At 40.3% G+C, this 20,531-nt stretch overlaps 1 protein-coding gene across 1 annotated transcript in view; it reads left to right on the forward strand.

Annotated features, from left to right (window-relative positions):
- Positions 1-20,531, forward strand: part of SWAP70 (switching B cell complex subunit SWAP70) — a 90,538-nt gene that overhangs the window by 15,225 nt on the left and 54,782 nt on the right. Inside the window, exon 2 of the mRNA XM_032240718.1 lies at positions 16,180-16,320. Coding sequence (XP_032096609.1) covers positions 16,180-16,320 — 141 coding nt within the window. The remainder of the gene's footprint in view (positions 1-16,179; positions 16,321-20,531) is intronic.

Raw genomic sequence — 20,531 nt, forward strand, 5'->3', positions numbered from 1 at the left:
TATTATAAAACCTTAGTCCCCTCAGTGGTGATTATTAGCACATTAGCCTCCTTTGTCCCTCTTAGGGATATCCCTGTTCCCATCCCACAACACAAGCCTAAGGTAGATCCTTGCCTCAGCTTCCTTTTTCTTCCCCATGGCTGCATTTCATAAAACTATTTTTCCTACTCTACCTTCTGCTTTATTTCCTTCTTCTCATTCCACCTTTGTGTTCCTTTTTTAATTTTTAAACTCAAAATTTGTGTCTACTGGAAGCTGCAGTTCTCAGCTGAAGTTCTCAGTCCTCTCAGTTGAAGGAGAGATATTTAAAAGGAAATCTGTATGTATACTTGAATTTCATATAAGGACATCTTGTGGTTAGGGTGAGATTTCTGCAATGTTAGAAAAACTAATTTTTTCATCTTTTTTTTTTTTTTTTTTTTTGAGACGAAGTTTCGCTCTTGTTACCCAGGCTGGAGTGCAATGGCGCAATCTCTGCTCACCACAACCTCCGCCTCCTGGGTTCAGGCAATTCTCCTGCCTCAGCCTCCTGAGTAGCTGGGATTACAGGCACGCGCCACCATGCCCAGCTGATTTTTTGTATTTTTAGTAGAGACGGGGTTTCACCATGTTGACCAGGATGGTCTCGATCTCTTGACCTCGTGATCCACCCGCCTCGGCCTCCCAAAGTGCTGGGATTACAGGCGTGAGCCACCGCGCCCGGCTAATTTTTTCATCTTAAGACTCTTCTATTTTCTATACTGTTTGCTTCTTTAGGAATAATTAGCTTTACAACATTTGATTTGAAGAAGGAGAGTGGTATTATGTGGGAATGGTATAGCAGCCAGAAGTAACACTAGTTAGGATGAAGGTTGTTCTGGTCATGTGGACAGTGTTGGAAGGTATTACATTCCACTGGATGAGCAGCTATGAGAGGATGGGGCACTGTCTGCCTTGGCATCAGCACATCTCCATCAATTCTTTCAGTTCCTAGGGTGATGGATACTCAGCCAGGTGGCTGTAACCCTGAATTTGAGAACTGGAGCTGGTGGGCAGCTGACTCCAGTCTCAGTGATCATCTTTAGTGATGATTTGAGAAACACTGTTAGGTGGTAGGATACCAGACGGTTAGTATATCAGACTAGACTGGAATTATGAGGTCCTTTACCTGGGTGACTTTGGGAAGCTTCCTTTGCTTTTTATATTTTAAGATTATAATAAAGCTTACAACCTTTATCTGTGACACCAGAAATTCTGTCTTATTTTCTACCAAACACTGATGTTGAAGAAAATTAATTTATAAAACATGATATGAACTTGAAGGTTTCAGTCTACTGAGCACTTTTTGTTAGGCATCCTGGGGAAGAAAAAAACATGCAACATTGTCCCTTGCTGTGAGGACTGTGTGATATAGTCAAGAAGATAATACATGAAATGAAGACAACAACGCAATATATAAGGAAGTTCTAGAGAGTGTGGAAGATGGGCACTCTAAGCCATGCCATTTAGTGTTGTGTTAGCCAATAGCCACATTAGGTTGTTGAATGCTTGAAAAGTCATAAGCCTGAGTTGAAATGTACTTGAAATATAAAATATGCTTGAATTTTAAAGTCTTAGTACCAAAACAAGAGTAACATGTCTCGTTATTTATTTTGAGATGGAGTTTCTCTCTTGTCACCCAGGCTGGAGTACAATAGCATGATCTTGGCTCACTGTAACCTCCACCTCCTGGGTTCAAGTGATTCTTCTGCCTCAGCCTCCCCAGCAGCTGGGACTACAGGCATGCGCCACCACACCCGGCTAATTTTTGTATTTTTAGTAGAGACAGGGTTTCACCATGTTGGCCAGGCTGGTCTCGAACTCCTGACCTCCTGGTCTTGAACTCCTGGTGTCGAACTCCTCATCCACCCACCTTAGCCTCCCAAAATGCTGGGATAACAGGTGTAATTTTTAAAAATATTGATTACCTGAATTGAACCTTAGAAAGACTGAAAAAAAAAAAGAGAAAAATACTGATTATATGTTTACATTATAATATTTTGGATATAGTATTAAAGTTAATATTACCTATTCCTTTTTACTTTTTGTAAATGTGGCTTTAAAAATTTTAAATTTCAGAATATGGTTTGCAGTATATTTCCATTGGCCAGAACTGCTGTAGAATTTCAGGGTAAAAAGAGAAAAGGATATAGACAGTTGCAGACAAAGTTTCATGAAGGAGATAGAACTTCAGCTGTTTTTTGAAGGAATGGTGAATGTGAGGGTGATCTGGCTGTGACAACTGTTCACCATTGATCACTAGGGTTGATTTGGCTGATCTGATTGGCTAAGTGGGTGTCTCTTCCTCCCCCACCGCTCCGTGTTCATCCCTTCCAATGTGACCATCCTCCGTAGAGGACCACCAGTCTTCTGTCAAGGGCATATGAGTAGCTTTTATCCCCCTGCTAGAAATTCCAAACAAGCTCTCAAGGTCATGAGAGAATGGGGCAGATCTTGTCCAGTATAGTTGCAGAAAGGTGACAAATATGGTGGTAGCACTGTAAATTAAGAGCAAGAGTCTCAACTTGGAGTATTTGAGCAGAAAGGAAATACTGTGAGTGGAGTAGAAGGTTTGTTTTGATGCAAAGTGGAGAATTAGAATTTTAAGAGAGATGGGACAATATTTTAGATGTCTTTGAATGTTTTTGCACAGAATAGATGGCTAATATATGTTTATTGACTGACAGTCTGTGTTAGAATGATTAGTTCAGAATTGCCCCTATAAAGAGGGTAAGTCATTTAAAGTCTTTAGGTAGATATATGGCAGAGATATGGTTTTAAATTATTCTGATGATGTGGGTATGATGACTGAAGGTGAAAGGCTGGAGATTGGGGGACTGATAAGAGGGATGCTATGAAGTCTGGGTAAGTTGGTGAGTATGAAGCAGGAGTGGTGGCCATGGAAATTAAAACAGCTATATACCCTCCGCTATAGAGCTTGAAATCTTGTGAGTGATACAGATGAGCAAACTGGCAATTCAAATACAGTGAGATACAGAAAGCAGAATGCAGAGGAAGGAAACCTGCTTAGCTTGGGGTGAGGATTGGAGGAGTTAGGTCATAGAATGCTTCCTAGAGGAGGAGTCATGTGCCACTAATTTGAAAAGGAGGTGTGAAATTCCTTTGTAAGAAAACTATGATGAAAGATTCAGAAAATAAAACCTTTAGAGGAACATGAAAAGTGTTAAGAGAAAGAGGAGTTGGGGAGTAAGGAGAGTTATCTGTACTCCATTACTTGTGTGGTCGTGGGACGTTACTTCTTTTTGCTGGGCTTCAGTTTCCTCATTTGTAAAATGTAGGGTAGCAGACACGCTCTTTGAGGTTTAGCCTTCTAACTGAACCTTGTAGCTTGATGTATTTACCGTGGTTATATTCTGAGGAGTGGTTGCTGTGCAGCAACTCTTTGTCAGGGCCTGAGAGGGAAGAATGGGACCTGGTACTGGGGGGTGAGGGGAGGAGCCCTTGTTTCTCCAGCCTCACACTCTCTGCCTCGTTAGCCTGAAGGTGACAGAGTGGCTCATGCAGTAGAGAGAGGAGTTGGCATTGGCTGGGGCTGAATTAGATCCAGAAAGTGGACAAGCTATATGAAAAAGGGATACAAGAAGAGACCATAGTTTTGTTAAGGCTATGGTGATACCAAACTCAGAATCAGGGTGGCAAACCTATTTTGGGGAGAAAGGTGATGAGATCTCATTTGGATCTTTTGGACATGAGCTAGATTTAGAATACAAATCTCTAGTATTGTTTAGTGATATAAACCAGAGCTTATTGGAGAGGTCAAGATCAGAAAGAGCTCTATCTATGAATCATTTGAATAGAGATGACTTAGGATGATTGTCAGAATAAAAGCACTTTCTTTTTATGAATTTTTAAATTTATGAGATAAAATTTTAAAAAAATTAATAAAGTCTTTTGATTCATAAACACAGAATGTCTTTACTTTTTTTTTTTTTTGAGATAGGCTCTTGTTCTTTTGCCCAGGCTGGAGTGCAGTGACACAGTCTCGGCACACTATAGCCTCCACCTCCCAGGTTCAAGTGGTTCTCATACCTCAGCCTCCCAAGCAGCTGGGATTATAGGCATGCACCACCACACCCAGCTAATTTTTTTGTTTTTATAGAGATGGGGTTTTGCCATGTTGGCCAAGCTGGTCTTGAACTCCTGTCCTACATGATCTGCCTGCCTTGGCTTACCAAAGTGCTGGGATTATAGGTGTGAACCACTGTGCCTGGCCAAAAGCACTTCCTAATAAGAAATTAAAGAAGAACTCAGGGCTGAAAATTGACCTTTGGGAAATGTCCAGATTGGGAGAATGAGGGATAATGGTTGTGACTGCGTAAAGGCATCTTTGAAGAACTTAGAAAACATTCTGTCTGGGCCAGGTGCGCTGGTACATGCCTATAATTCCAGCCCTTTGGGACACTGAGGCAGGTGGATGGCTTGAGCTCAGGAGTTCGAGGCCAGCCTGGACATGATGGTGAAACCTGTTTCTACAAAAAACAGAAAAATTAGCTGGGTGTGGTGGCAGGTGCCTGTAGTCCCAGCTGAATGCTTGAGCCCAGGATGTTGGGCTGTGGTGAGCCCAGATCATGGTAGTGCACTCCAGCCTGAGCAACAGAACAAGACCCTGTCTCAAAAAAAAAAAAAAAAAGAAAAGAAAAGAAAATGGTATATCAGGGACCAAAAAATATAAGAGGAGTGGGTGATTCAGACTGCCAACTGCCAGACCTTTGGGAGAGTGACTTGGCCAGAAGGTATCGGTCCCAGCATGGGTTCTTCAGGAAGCCAATGCTAACACAGTGTTAGGAATACAAAAGTGTTACCTGTGGGGTGGGAGAGAGGAAGTGGAATTGGGAAAAGGAGCTGTCAAACCATAACATGGAGTTGGCAAAACCAGGAGCGCTGAAGCAAAGACTGCCCTTTATGGGACTCCCACATTGGGGAAAAGTGATCCTACCACCCTTCTCTGTCACTGGGACCCTGAAGGTAGCTGGAGGCTGTCAGCTTAACACAGCCCTTATAGCTGGGTAGCAGTTACCTTCTTGAGGGGGCATCTGAGTGTGCATCTCTGTGTCTGTCTCAGAACACATTTAGAAAAGCAATTTCAAGAGATTGATAGGGATAGAAGTCGTATTATAGGGTCCATGCGGGGTCAGGTTGGTGAGGAGATGGGGCAGCCAAGGGAAACCTCAGATTTGTGATTTTTTTTCATCCTTTTATTTTCTTTCTTTCTGTTCTTTTTTTTTTTTTGAGACAGAGTCTCACTCTGTCACCAGGTGCCAGGCTGGAGTGCAGTGGCGCGACCGGCTCACTGCAACCTCCGCCTCCCGGGTTCAAGCAATCCTTGTGCCTCGGCCTCCCGACTAGCTGGGACTACAGGTGTGCGCCACCACACCCAGCTGATTTTTTTGTATTTTTAGTAGAGACGGGGTTTCACCATGTTGGCCAGGATGGTCTCGATCTCTTGACCTTGTGATCCGCCCGCCTTGGCCTCCCAAAGTGCTAGGATTACAGGCGTGAGCCACCGTGCCCGGCCTTATTTTCTTTTTTTAATTTTTTTTCTTCCTCCCTCCCTCTCCCCTCATTCTTTTATTTTTAATTTTATTTTACATATTTTTGATTTCTGTATATTTTAATAGCTTCAGATTTGTGATCTTTCTTAAATTAAAAAAATTTTTCTTTTTGAGACGGGGGGCCGGAGTGCAGTGATACAATTATGGTTCACTGCAGCTTGAACTCCTAGGCTCAAGTAGTTCTCCCACCTTACCTGCCAAGTAGTTGGAATTACAGGTGTGTGCCACCATGCCTTGCTGATTTTTGTATTTTTCATAGAGACAGGTCTTGTTATGTTGCTTGGGTTGTTCCCAAACTCCTGACCTCAGGTGATTTTCCTGCCTCAGCCTCCCAGAGTTGGGACTATAGGCCTGAGCCACTGCATCCAGCCAGATTTGTGATCTTTGTCACTGCCTTGAGTGCACATCATTACCTTGAGTGCACACTGTGACTTCACATTTTCTCTTGGAGATGAATGTACTAACTTAAACTTCCAGGGAAGGTGAGAGTCAAGGAGTCACAGCTTAGAGCCCCCTATTCTATTATAGAGCCTTATCTCACACATGCTTGTTAATTCTTACTGTGTTCTTTTCTCAGAAGTCTATACTAGATTTTTAAGGAACTGGACTGCTCTACTAGATCTCAGGCCAGATGAGTTATGCTTGACTAGTTCTGGTGGTGTTAACAACTAATGGAGGTGTTTTTCACTCTGAAAGTAATCTGAACTAGAGATTCCAATTAAAAATTCTTCTAGAAACATGGTAGTATAGTAAAATAAATGCAAAGACCCAGATCTAGATGAAGCCTGTAAAGTAGCAAAATGAAATTTAAAAAAAGAAAAAAATTATTGAAAATTCTTAGATGGCACTAATTTAGCAAATATTTGCTGAACAGCCCTCTCATTAGGTACTTCATTAGGTTTTGGTACTGCACAGATGGCTAAAATACAGACCCTCTCTTTAAGGAAGTTAGAGTAGTGAGAAAGATAAAGAAGATTGCTGGAGTTAAATCTTCTCACAAATGATTTACCTTCTTAAAAGACATTTATGCACTATTTCAGTGGGGCTGGACTCTCAGGAGTCTGTCCCAAATTGGGGGACTTTGTTGCCCATTAGGGTGGCTTTTTTTTTTTTTTTTTGAGATGGAGTCTCGCTCTGTGCGCAGGCTGGAGTGTGGTGGCACCATCTTGGCTCACTACAGCCTCCATAGGGTGGCTTTTTTAAAGAGGCATGGCAAAGCATGCTTTGTGGATAACTCACATGAGTTAATTTTTATCAGCTTTATAGTTCTACAATGATCTTTTAATTTTCTTTTTTTCTTTTTTTTTTTTTTTTGTTGAGACGGAGTCTAGCTCTGTCACCCTGTTGTTGTATCCTCACGTGGCAGAAGGGCAAAAGAGACTAGGGAACTCCCTTTAACCTCTTTTATAAGGTCACTAATCACATTCACGAGAGTTCCACTCTCTTGACTTAATCACCACCTAAAGGCCTCACCTCATAATACTGACATATTGGCAATTAAGTTTCAATATATGAATTTTGGGGAACACATTCAGACCATAGCAAGCCCTCAGCCCTGCTTAATTTTAAAATTTTCTATTTAAAATATATAAAATATTAAAATACAAAATATTCATTTTTTTCTGATTAAAAGGTAATACATAGAATACTCAAACAATGTATTAAAGTACAGAGTCCAAAGTAAAACACTCAAATTCTACCATCAAAGGCAGATGCAATTAACTTTTCAGTGATTATCTTTCTTAATGTACCTCTCTTTCTCCTTCCTCTGTCATATACACACATGCGTATACACATGAGCAAATACACAGATATATATGTCCTTTCGTATAAATAGGGTCATATTTCATATGCTTTTGTATCTTCTTTTCTTTTCTTTCTTTTTTTTTTTTTTTGGTGTGTGTGAGACCGGTCTCGCTCAGTTACCTGGGCTGAAGTACAGTGGTGCCATCATGGCTCACTGCAGCCTCAACCTCCTGGGCTCATTTGATTCTCCTACCTCAGCCTACCGAGTAGCTGGGACCACAGGCACATGCTACCCCCTTCAGCTAACTTTTGTATTTTTTGTAGAGATAGAGTCTTACTTTGTTGCCTAGGCTGGTCTTGAACTCCTGGGCTCAAGTGATCCTCCTGCCTTGGCCTCCCTAAATGCTGGGATTACAGATATGAGCCACTGTGCCTTGCCTGTAGTCTCTTTTCTTAACCATTATGTTAGGGCCATCTTTTCTGTATCAATGAATATATATACAGACACCATCCTTTATAATGACTGTGAAGTATTTTATTGTGTTGATACATCATGGTTTATTTAACCATTTCCTATTCACAGATATTTGAGATGTTTTAAATGTTTTTAACCCAGGATACTAGTATACATCGTACAATGCGTAGGTTACCTGCCCTGTCCCCCAAACAAATAATTATTCAGCTCAGAATGTCAGTACTACCGAGGTTGAGAAAACCTGCTCTGTACTTTCTGCAGTGCTGGACGTTGGCAGTCTTTTTTGTTTTGAAATGGAATTTCGCTCTTGTTGCCCAGGCTGGAATGCAATGGCGTGATCTTTGCTCACCGCAATCTCTGCCTCCTGGGCTCAAACAATTCTCCTGCCTCAGCCTCGCAAATAGCTGGGATTACAGGCATGTGCCACCATGCCCAGCTAATTTTGTATTTTTAGTAAAGACAGGGTTTCTCCATGTTGGTCAGGCTCGTCTCAAACTCCCTACCTCAGGTGATCTGCCCACCTCAGCCTCCCAAAATGCTAGGATTACAGGCGTGAGCCACCACACCCAGCCAAGGTTATTGGCAGTCTTTACTCCCTTATATCTGCTGAAACACCAGATATTAATTGCTTAGTCAAAAAGTAATAGCTCCTTTAATGTGCATTCTTTTAATTGCTAGCAAGAGTAAGCATCTTTTCCTATATTTTATTTTATTTACCTATTTTTGAAGTAAAAGGTGGGGTTTAATTTTTAGTTACATGATACTGCAAGCTATGAAATTCCATGTAGAAATAAGGAACTCATTCAGAGGACCAGCTTTATATAGTATGTACAATTTGGAACTGTTCCAGTATAGTTTCCTTATAAAAAGTATCACAATAACAAACCACATTTAAAGAGAATTCTTAGTAGAGAAACAGTAAGAAAAGTTATACCAAATATAGTACACAACAAACAACATTATGCCTTAGTCGTATAATCTAAAAGTTAAAGGTCCCAGGAGTCCCACCTGAACTTGGAAGGAATCCTCTATTTATTAGTGATTAGTGTCTTTTGTGAATTTTCTATTCATGCCTACAAGAATTATATGAATATTGGAGCCATTTGCCTTTTTCCTTTGTTTATGGTTTCTTTTAAAAAAAAAATAAGCATTTTTATGTGGTCAAATTTACTGGTATTTTCTGTGTAGTTTCTGAAGAGGGCTAAGTTGGTAAGTTATCCAAAATAACTTTAAAAAGATGGTTCAGTTAGACTGTAATCCAGTGCCATCCATGCTGTGGTTTAATGGCATATATATTCTGTGGACAACATTCCAACAGATGACTTTGAGTTACTCTTCCTTAATCTGTCTGTAAGTGTTCTGCTCTTACTGAATCTTCCCTTAGCCCTGTGCACTAGTCACTGAAGGATGCAGAAGGAAATATTTGTTTTCGCCCTTACTGGTCTACAGTTAGATATTTGAGATATCATTAGCATCTGAAACAGAACATAGATGTATGCTGAATAGGAGTCATGGGGCAGGGTGGTAATCCATGAAGATTTCCTAGAATTTATGAATGACCCAGTCTTGAAGGATGTGACCAGGCAGAAGGGAAATGTTTTCAGCACAGGGCATCACTGTGGAACAGACAGCTAAGAGATTTGAGTTCTAGTCCCTACTTTGTTGCTAATTATTGTGTAACTTAGGCCAAATCTCAGGCCCCAGTCTTTTTTTTTTTTTTTTTTTTTTTTTTGAGACGGAGTTTCACTCTTGTTACCCAGGCTGGAGTGCAATGGCGCGATCTCGGCTCACCGCAACCTCCGCCTCCTGGGTTCAGGCAATTCTCCTGCCCCAGCCTCCTGAGTCGCTGGGATTACAGGCATGCACCACCATGCCCAGCTAATTTTTTGTATTTTTAGTAGAGACGGGGTTTCACCATGTTGACCAGGATGGTCTCGATCTCTTGACCTCGTGATCCACCCGCCTCGGCCTCCCAAAGTGCTGGGATTACAGGCGTGAGCCACCGCGCCCGGCCTAGGCCCCAGTCTTTTTATCTGTGAAGTAAGGAGATAGCAATAGTGTATTTTCTAAGATTGTTGTTAATATTAAAGTATCATGGCTTTAGTGTTAAGAGAATTTTCAGAAATAATTCACTCAACAGTTATTAAAGGATTCTGGGCAGCATGCTAGGTGCTGTGGGCATGCAATGATGGGTAAGATATGGGCCTTTTAGAAATGTACAGTTTTACAGGAGAGAAAAATCATGTGCAGTAGTTGACACAAGAGGTACTGCTTGGGAAACAGAGTGAGAAAAAATAATCTTGGTTTGGGTGATGAAGGCTTCAGAAAGAGATGGCATTTATGTTAGGTAGGAAAGGAGTTGGGGGTAAATTGAGCAAGGGCCCAGGGGAGAAAGGGGTGTGGTACAGGATTTGCCTGGGAAGAAACAAGGAAGGTGAAGCCAGCTGGCCTGTGGAGTGACTTAAATATGGAACTCACATATTTCCTTAGTTTTTACTTCTGTAATCTTCTGATGATTTTTAGGCAGGGGGATAACATGATGTTAGTGGTACTTGAAGATTAATTTGGTGTAAATGTCTAGGGTGGTAATTGATTGCATTTAGGGATTGTGAGTAATGTTAACAGTGACTTTGAGAGTTTTGAGGCTGGGTAGATTAAAGATAACGTAAGAGAAAGCAAGCAAGACTTAAGCAGTGACAAGCAGGATGAAAAGACGTTTGGAAGGGGAAAATGAGTCCATGCGGTAATGGGCAGGACTTAGAGTAGACAGTGCTCCTAAGGCAGGGCATAGCTATGGGAGGAAGTTGGTCATGCTGGTTCATTGTTAGGAAGAATTTTCTGGTAATTTGCCATTAGCTTGAAATTTTATACGTCAGGAATTTTTATGCTTTAAAAAAAGATTGCACATTATGAATTACAGGTCTATAATTGTGTTGGTTCAGATAAGTCTTTTGGAATAGAAATCCCTATCCCACTTTTTTTTTCAATGTTGAATCTTGCCCATTACGCACATCCTGTAAAGGGAAACTGTGTTACATTTTAAAGAACTTTTAAGAATCTCTGCATCTGTGGAGAAAGGAAGGTGAACATTACTCATTACTTACTTGTGTGTTAAAACACTGTTCACCATCCTTGATTTCATTTTCATGATGGCTGGAGCAAAATGCTTAAAAGGGGTAAATGGCAAGCAAACCACTGAAAACAGGAACAGACCACACGAGCAGGGCTCATGCACTTCATTAGTCATCTTATCAGCAGAGGCCCTCCAAAGGCAACTGCAGACAGCCATGAGGGAACTGGAGAGATGGGTTTCTGGCATGGATATGGTTCTGTTATTGTGGTAACAATAGTTTATTCTTCAAATCAGGGGAATGAGAGCAAAGTTGCTTAGCAATTATGTGGGTGCTGAAAGAATGGCCTTTGGAGGAGCAGGCATTTGAAGTGGGCTAAATTCAGCTTTTTCAAGAAACTTGCAAACACACTGATTAGAGTGATTTGGGGCAGTCCTTTTACAAATAAAGAACTTGTAGTCCTCTTTCTGATTGCTTTTGTCTTAATCTGCTTTTCAGCTTCCTCATCTGGAGAAAGGGTTAGTGCCTCTTAGAGCAGATTCCCCCAGAGGGTTAGGGTGCTGGGAGATAAGGACTCCCAGAGAGAGAATGGTCCCAGACATCTAGGTACATGGGCTTCCTTGCCACTGGCTCTAGCTTGGCTCTGCTGAATAGTGCCAGTCATCTCTGTTGGGCTCTGTGGAGCTGATGGGGTGGGGCTAGTGGGGCAGCACCAGCACATCAGTGCAATTTAGAAACAACTTGTGGGCATGTCCATCTATGTATAGGCAGGGCTATCTGTTTTTCCAGAAACAGAGGGAAGGTAGCAAAGCATGGAAAGGACACCAGAGTGGGAGACTTGGGTCTAATCCCAGTTTCACCAAACATAAAACTCTGATTTGGGACACATCTCCTAGTCTCTGACTCAGCCTCTTCATCTGTAAAATAGCAATAATATCTACTCTCCCTGTGGAGAGACTAAAACAAATTAACAGATGGTATGAATCTACTTGAAAAAGGATAAATTACTGTGTAAGTTTATGGAGGACCTTTTACTTTTTTTTTTACTAGTTAATTTTCCAACCATCAAAAATTTGATTTCTTGTATATTTTGTTTCTATAAAAAGAAAACCTTGACCAAGTGTGGTGGTTCATGCCTGTAATCCCAGTACTTTGGCAGGCCAAGGTGGATGGCTCACTTGAGGTCATAAGTTTGAGACCAGTCTGGCCAACATGATGAAACTTCATCTCTACTAAAAATATAAAAGTTAGTTGGGTGTGGTGGTAGGTTCCTGTAATCTCAGCTACTTGGGAGGCTGAGGTGGGAAGATCACTTGAACCTGGGAGGCGGAGGTTGCTGGGATCATGCCATTGCACTCCAGCCTGGGTGAGAGAGTGAGACTCTGCCTCAAAAAACAAAAACAAACAAACAAAACCCTTGAAGCTGGGCATAGGGGCTCATGTGCATAATCCTGGCACTTTGGGAGGCTGAGGTGGGAGGATCACTTGAGCCCAGGAATTTGAGACCAGCCTGGGCACACATAGTGAGACTCCCATCTCTGTTTTTAAAAAATAAAAATAAATCTTAAAAAAGAAAAAAATCCTTGAGATACGGTGTAAGCTTTAAAGAAAGGTTGCTGATAAAAAGTTTTAAAGATGGTACACAGGTTTTTTCCTCTTTTAGAAACACTTTTTCATTGATGGTTTATTCAGTTTTGTTTTGTATATACATATATTATAATTAATCAATTATTATAATTAATCAGTTTTTGAGATGGGATCCTCTCTGTTGCCATGTTCGGAGTCCAGTGGTATGATCATGGCTCAATGCAGCCTTCACTTCCCCAGGCTCAGGTGAATCTCCCACCTCAGCCTCCCATCTCAGCCTCCCAGGTAGCTGGGACTACAGGCATGTGCCACCACATCCAGCTAGCTTTTGTATTTTTTATAGAGATGGGTTTTTGCCATGTCATCCAGGTTGGTACTGAACTTCTGGGCTCTAGCTACCTGCTTGCCTCAGCCTCCTAAAGTGCTAGGATTATAGGCATGAGCCACCATGCCCGGCCTGTTATATTTTCTAAAGAAGACTTCCCCTTTATAGACCTTACTAACAGTGAAAAAGCTGTCACAAAGCTGGACTTCTTATCCAAATTATGAAATGACTTTGGGTTGACAGTTAAGGGTTTTACAAACAAGTCCAACTCCTCATTTGAGATGAGAATGCAGAGACATTGGAGCACAGTTCTCCTCCAGGTGCCTTGTATAATATGCTGCCTTTCTCACAGTTTGCTTAACTAAGTAAAGATGGTTAAGAAAATTATCACTGAATTTAGCCATCCCTGTGTTTAACAAGAGTGCTGTTTAATTGTCCAAGGGTGAACTCTCGAGTTCAAATCTAAATCTTCTTCAGTGGGATCACTGAATCAAACTAAGCATCTATATGTATAAAGAGCGTTGTTAACTTTAGAGAACTGAAGACATAATGTTTATTACTAGAGGGTACTGGACCAGAGATTATAAAACCTGAGTTCTAGTCTCAGTTCTTCTCAGTAACTTTAGTCAAGAAAAACAAATTTAATATCTGTGAGTCTGTATTCACCATTTATAAGATGAGGATGACAATATGACATCCAAGGCCCCTGCCAGGACTTTGGTTGGAGGGTCTATGAAACAGAAAGGTAGAGAACAGGGTGGGTATGGAAGAGATGGTTTTTGTTTCCTGAGGGCCTTGCATTAATCAACTACTTTTATCATGTTATTTCCCTATCTGGAAATTTTCCTATTTGCCTCTATTCCTATCCTAAAGTTATCCTTATTTATCCTGTAAGCCATAAGTTATGTTTTACTTCCTCTGTGAAGTCACTGTAACACTATTTCTCCTTTTATGAACTCATTTATTGCCCTTACAGTGCACTCATCCATTAGTCATGCTACATTGCTGTGGAATATGTCTTCCTTTTACACCTCATCTTTGGTGAGCAGGTTAATGTAGAAGAAAAAGTACAGACTATGAAGATAAATAGATTGATCTATGTGATCTTAGCCTGGCCACTTAAAAAAATATATATATATATAATATATATAATTTTTAAAATATGTATTACATTTTTGAGTAGGTTATTATTTTTTAAAAAAACAATACAAAGAAGAGGTGCAGTGAAGTCTTTTTCTAACCTTGGTCTCATCAAACTTGTCTTCCCTTCACAGTTATTAGTTCTTATATATCTCTCCAGAATTTCTTTTCTTCCCCCTTTTTCTTTTACACAAAAGAGGGCATACATATTCTTAGGTACCTTGGTTTTTTTTTGTTTTTTTTTTTTTTACTTATGTTGGAGATCTTTTAATATCAGTACATAGCAAATTTTCTCATGGTTTTTATGTTTTATGGATATACCATAATTTATTTTTTTATTTTTATTTTTATTTTTTTTTGAGACGGAGTTTCACTCATGTTACCCAGGCTGGGGTGCAATGGCGCGATCTCGGCTAACCGCAACTTCCGCCTCCTGGGTTCAGGCAATTCTCCTGCCTCAGCCTTCTGAGTAGCTGGGATTACAGGCACGTGCCACCATGCCCAGCTAATTTTTTGTATTTTTAGTAGAGACGGGGTTTCACCATGTTGACCAGGATGGTCTCGATCTCTTGACCTCGTGATCCACCCGCCTCGGCCTCCCAAAGTGCTGGGATTACAGGCTTGAGCCACCGCGCCCGGCCGGATATACCATAATTTAACCAGTAATTGGGAATTGTTACTTGGATAAAGTTCCAAATGATTTTAAAATCTGAATGACATTTGAACTTGATCTGAGAAATATGCATTTCATTTCTTTAATACTTGTATTTCAATAGCACTTGACAGTTTTTAAGCACTTTATATTCTTGAAATTGATCTTTAGTATATAGGTTTTACTAGACTAATAGAAATAAAATATCTATTTAAAATTTTGCTGACTGTGGTACAAGATTCTCCAGTCAAAGCTCCACCATACTCTTTTCATGTGCTTTACTGGCAAACACAGGGTTTGCTTGAGAAACACAGCCTGCTTTGTAGAGGCTCATAAAAGTCTTCATTACTGCATTATAACCATTTGTGAATATACTTCCTTAACTTACTTCCTTAAAACCAGTAGAGTGTGTAGAAAAGGATCTTCACATAAATGAAGCTTTGAGAAACAAAACCATTTTAGAAAGAAGATATGCAAATTTTTAATAGATTAAATATTTTTAATCTTATAAAAACTCCTAACTGAAATATGTGTATGCAGAAAAAGGGACTTGCTTAATGCAAATGAAAATATTTATTGAAATGAATGTGACTCCTTAAGGTTCAATGTTTAGGACTGAGAAAAATAAGGAATATTTTTACCTGGGGTTCAACTAGGAAGATTCTCTGTTGCAGAAGGTACAGCCTTAGCCATGTAATTTGACCTGTTCAGAAAGCACAAATGAAATGGAAGGGGCTTAAGTCCTATTTTAAAATTTTCATTCAATGTAAAATAAGATTGGCACTAAAGTAGCTCAGACTGCTAATTCAACTACTGTACCTAGACACTGAAGTGTGCACTTAGGTTATTGTAAGATCAGTAGCCCTTTATATGTATTTATGCTATGGAATGCAAGTTTTCTATAAAATATTTTTAACCATATTGGTGACTCCTATTTTTGCTATTAAATTTTTTGCTATTTTTAATCCGGGCCCTTGATTTCTTTTTCTTTTTATATTTATATTCTTTTATACTCATGCTGAAATTTACCCTAGTCATAGAATTTTAGAGATATTTAGATACTTAGAGATTCCTAATTAATATTTGGTATATTTGTATAATAATTGGCCCTTTCTTTTGAATAAATGAGAAAACTAAAGCCTGAAGAGCTTATGACTTGCCCAGATCAGCCTTCTTGTTCAGAACCCCTGGCTGCAGCCGCCCAGTACCAGGTTCTTTCTGTAAACAGCTTTAATTGGCCGACCCTGCTCTACTTGGCAAAAAGTTTAATTCTGAACACATTCTCTTACTTTTTCCCATACTTTTGTTTCTGATGTGGGCAGATTAGTAAAAGACCACAGATCTTGCATGGAGCCTGGCTCATAGTAGGCATGTAATAGAGACTAGTTCTAAGTGAACCAAAACTGGGAAGGAATGAGAAAGGATAACAGGTGACAAGTAGTGGGTGGCAGCTGAGCAGCCCTCACCCTGTTTTTGCTAGTTTATTTTCCATCTTTCTTTACCCGGGACAGGGAGCAGCATGTTGTATTCATGGTGAAGGCGTCATATGCTGGTTAGTGGGAGCCTTTAAACGATTTTCTTTTCCCCCGCAGGTCCTTTCCCATAACCTGTGCACGGTGCTGAAGGTTCCTCATGACCCGGTTGCCCTTGAAGAACACTTCAGGGATGATGATGAGGGGCCAGTGTCCAACCAGGGCTACATGCCTTATTTAAACAAGTTCATTTTGGAAAAGGTATGATTCTAACCTTTTTTAGGGTGCAGCATTGTTTGGTTTGCATGTTTCAAGTGGGCCCAAAAACCCTCTGTTGGTGAGTTCACTAAGGCGTTGAGGTAGAAAGAATCATTAGATAAATCAGAAAGGAAGAAAGAATGAGAGACTAACAGTGCTTCCTATTCTTCTCTCCTCCACTGTCTTCTAAAATTTGGTTTAATATTTTTCCAACTTGGTTCATTTTTTTGAAATTAAGAACTGTGTTTTGTGTTAACCTGTACCTGTGCTCTCTCAGGATGCTTTTAAAAAAAAAATCAGGTCTAGCCAGGCACAGTGGCTCACGCCTATAATCCCAGTACTTTGGGAGGTGGGCGGATCACGAGGTCAGGAGATCGAGACCATCCTGGCTAACATGCCAAAACCCTGTCTCTACTAAAAATACAAAAAAGAAAAAATTAGCCAGGCGTGGTGGTACGGCCTGTAGTCCCAGCTACTCGGGAGGCTGAGGCAGGAGAATCGCTTGAACCCGGGAGATGGAGGTTGCAGTGAGCTGAGATCACGCCAGTGTACTCCAGCAGCCTGGATGACAGAGAGACTCCATCTCAAAAAAAAAAAAAATACTAAAATTAGCCAGGCATGGTGGCAGGTACCTGTAATCCAGTTACTCAGGAGGCTGAGACAGAGAATTGCTTGATCCTGGAAGCCAGAGGTTGCAGTGAGCTGAAATTGCACCACTGCACTCCACCCTGTGCAACAGAGCGGAAAAAAAAATCTGGTGTAGTATCCAGAATTTACAAGGAACTTAAACAGATTTACAAGAAAAAAACAACCCCATCAAAAAGTAAGCAAAGGATGTGAACAGACACTTCTCAAAAGGAGACATTTACATGGCCAGCAAACATATGAAAAAAATCTCAACATCACTGATCTTCAGAGAAATACAAATCAAAACCACAATGAGATACCATCTCATGTCAGTCAGAATGGTGATTATTAGAAAGCCAGGAGGCAATAGATGCTGGCGAGACTATGGAGAAATAGGAAAGTTTTTATACTGTTGGTGGGAATGTAGATTAGTTCAACCATTGTGGAAGACAGTATGGTGATTCCCCAAGGATCCAGAAATATCATTTGACCCAGCAATCCCATCACTGGGCATATACCCAAAGGGATATAAATCATTTTGCTAGAAAGGTACATGCACTTGTATGTTTATTGCAGCACTATTTACAATAGCAAAGACATGGAAACAACCCAAATGCCCATCAATGATAGACTTGATAAAGAAAATGTGGTACATATACACCATGGAATACTATGCTGCCATAAAAAAAAGAATGAGATCATGTCCTTTGCAGGGACATGGATGAAGCTGGAAGCCATCATCCTCAGCAAACTTACACAGGAACAGAAAACCAAACACCACATATTGCCACTCATAAGTGGGGGTTGAACAATGAGAACACATGGACACAGAGAGGGGAACAACACACATCAGGGCCTGTTGGAGGTGGGAGTGAGGGGAGGGAACTTAGAGGATGGATCAATAGGTCCAGCAAACCATCATGTCACACATATACCTATGTAACAAACCTGTACATTTCTGCACATTTATCCCGTTTTTTGTTTTTTTTTTTAGAGAAGAAAAAATAAGTCTGGTTCCACATGTACTGACAATGGTTTTTTTTCTTTTTTGAGGGGGTCTCACCCTGTCACCCAGGCTGGAGTACAGTGGCGTGATCTCAGTTCACTGTAGCCTCTGTCCTCGTTGGGCTCAGGTGATCCTCCTACCTCAGACTCCTGAGCTGTTAGGACTATAGACGTATACCACCACATCTGGCTCACTTTTGTATTTTTTGTAGACACAGGGCTTTGCCATATTGCCTAGCCTGGGGCAATGGCTGTTAAAGCATGGGAGTGGTCGAGTAATATGTGAATACTAAAAGTGATTATTATCTTTATTATCTAGATATTATACAGCCAACTCTCATCCCAGGCTTTTCAGGGTACCACTTAGATGCTTCTTCTGGGATATATTCTGAGTAAAGGTGCTTTAACAAAAACTATGAGGTGTTTGGAAGCCAAATATAACCGATTAGTGTTTGGGGCCATGTTCGGTTTTCCCCTTGGGTTGGATAATTACAAATTGACACACTAAAGTGTTGAATTTCAATTCACTAAAGTGTTTAATTTAATGCAAGAAAAGATGGTACATTTAGATAATTTTTAAAATTGGTGATGAAAAAGTTACGAAAGGTAGTACGTAGGCAATTAATACAGAAATATGTGAAATAAAAAGTAAACATTGCTTTAATTTTTTGTAGTTTGACTCTCCCGGAGTAACCACTGTTAATAATTTAGAGACTTTGTAGATTCAAAAATTAGATGCAAATATACACATACGCGTACACACACCGTCAAATCAATATATGGTATTTTATTTCAACATGAATAGGATCATACTACACATACAGTTCTGCAACTTTTAAAAAAAGTTTCTTTTTATGTGATCAATAGGGCATAAGCAACCTATTTTTTAAATTGAATAATGTATTAGTGTCATCTTTCCATATCATGTACATTTAGTTTAGATGAAAGTAATCATTTATTTATATCAAAAGTTTGTGAATTCCTCCTTATGCCTATTTATATCACCAAGCATGAGATTTCTTTGTATACTTCTAATTTTTAAATTTTTATTATTTTTGGCTCAGACCATTCTTCATAACAAATATATTTCAGTAATGTCTTTCAAAAAATGATAATGACAGTACTTTCTAATTAAAAGTAAAATATTTGCAGCTGGGCACAGTGGCTTACGTCTGTAATACCAGCATTTTGGAAGGCTGAGGTGGGGGGATTGTTTGAAGTCAAGAGTTCAAGGCTAGCCTGAACAACATAGTGAGACCTTGTCTCGAAAAGATATATAAATTAAAAATTTTTTAAACTCAATTTTTGCATCAAACCTAAATACACAACTATATACATGGTTTTCTGTGGCTTCAGATTTTTATTACTATTTATATGTATAATTTTAAAAATAGTTTAGTGCCTTTTTACAATAGTAAAGTGTAGTAATTAACATTTATAATAATAATTTAATAGTTTGAAAAAGGCGAAAATGTTCATTTTTTTTTTGAGACGGAGTATCGCTCTTGTTGTCCAGGCTGGAGTGCAATGGTGTGATCTTGGCTCACTGCAACCTTGACCTCCCGGGTTCAAGAAATTCTCCTACCTCAGCCTCGCAAGTAGCTGGGATTACAGATAGGCATGCACCACCACGCCCAGCTATTTTTTGTATTTTTAGCAGAGATGGGGTTTCACCCTGTTGACCAGACTGGTCTCGAACTCCTGACCTCAGGTGATCCTTCCGCCTCAGCCTCCCAAAGTGCTAGGATTACAAGTGTGAACCACCGGCCTGGCCAGGATTCCTTTTAGAAACCCCAAGAGACATTTTTCAAGAATTTTGCAGCAAAGATTCTAAAAATTACAGTGTTCATTTGTGTGGCAATCTTTGTATCTGTATCTGTTATTCCATATCAGCCTCACAATACAATTTCCTGGTCTTTCTTTATGTGTTTGTATGCGTATGTATATGTGTGTGTGTATTTCATGTGTCATACATGTTTTTTGAGACAGTGTCTTGCTCTGTCTCATAGGCTGGGGTGCAGTAATGACATCATAGCTCACTGCAAACTTAAACTTCTATGCTAAAGTAGTCCTCTTGCCTCAGCCTCTTGAGTAGTAAGGACTACAGTTGTGTGCCACCACACCTGGATAAGTTTTAACATTTTTTTATGGAGACGGGGTCTCACTACGTTGCCCAGACTGATCTTGCACTCCTGCCCTCAAGCAATCCTCCCACCTGGGCTTACCACAGTACTGGGATTACAGATGTGAGCCACCATGCCTGGCCAATGCATGATTTTTTTTGTTGTTGTTGTTGTTTTTGAGACCAGGTCTCGCTCTCTTATCCAGGCTGGAGTACAGTGGCATGATCTCGGCTCACTGCATTCTCTGCCTCCTGGGTTCAAGTGATTCTCTTGCCCCACCCTCCTCAGTAGCTGGGATCATAGTTGCGTGCTACCACTCCTGGCTAATTTTTGCATTTTTTGTAGAGATGGGGTTTTACCATGTTGGCCAGGCTGGTCTTAAACTCCTGACCTCAGGTGATCTGCCCGAGTTGGCCTCCCAAAGTTCTGGGATTATAGGCGTGAGCCACTGCACCCTGT

This window comes from Sapajus apella, unplaced genomic scaffold (genome assembly GCF_009761245.1).
Source record: "Sapajus apella isolate SASKATOON/1434 unplaced genomic scaffold, GSC_monkey_1.0 scaffold47, whole genome shotgun sequence".
NCBI lineage: Eukaryota > Metazoa > Chordata > Mammalia > Primates > Cebidae > Sapajus > Sapajus apella.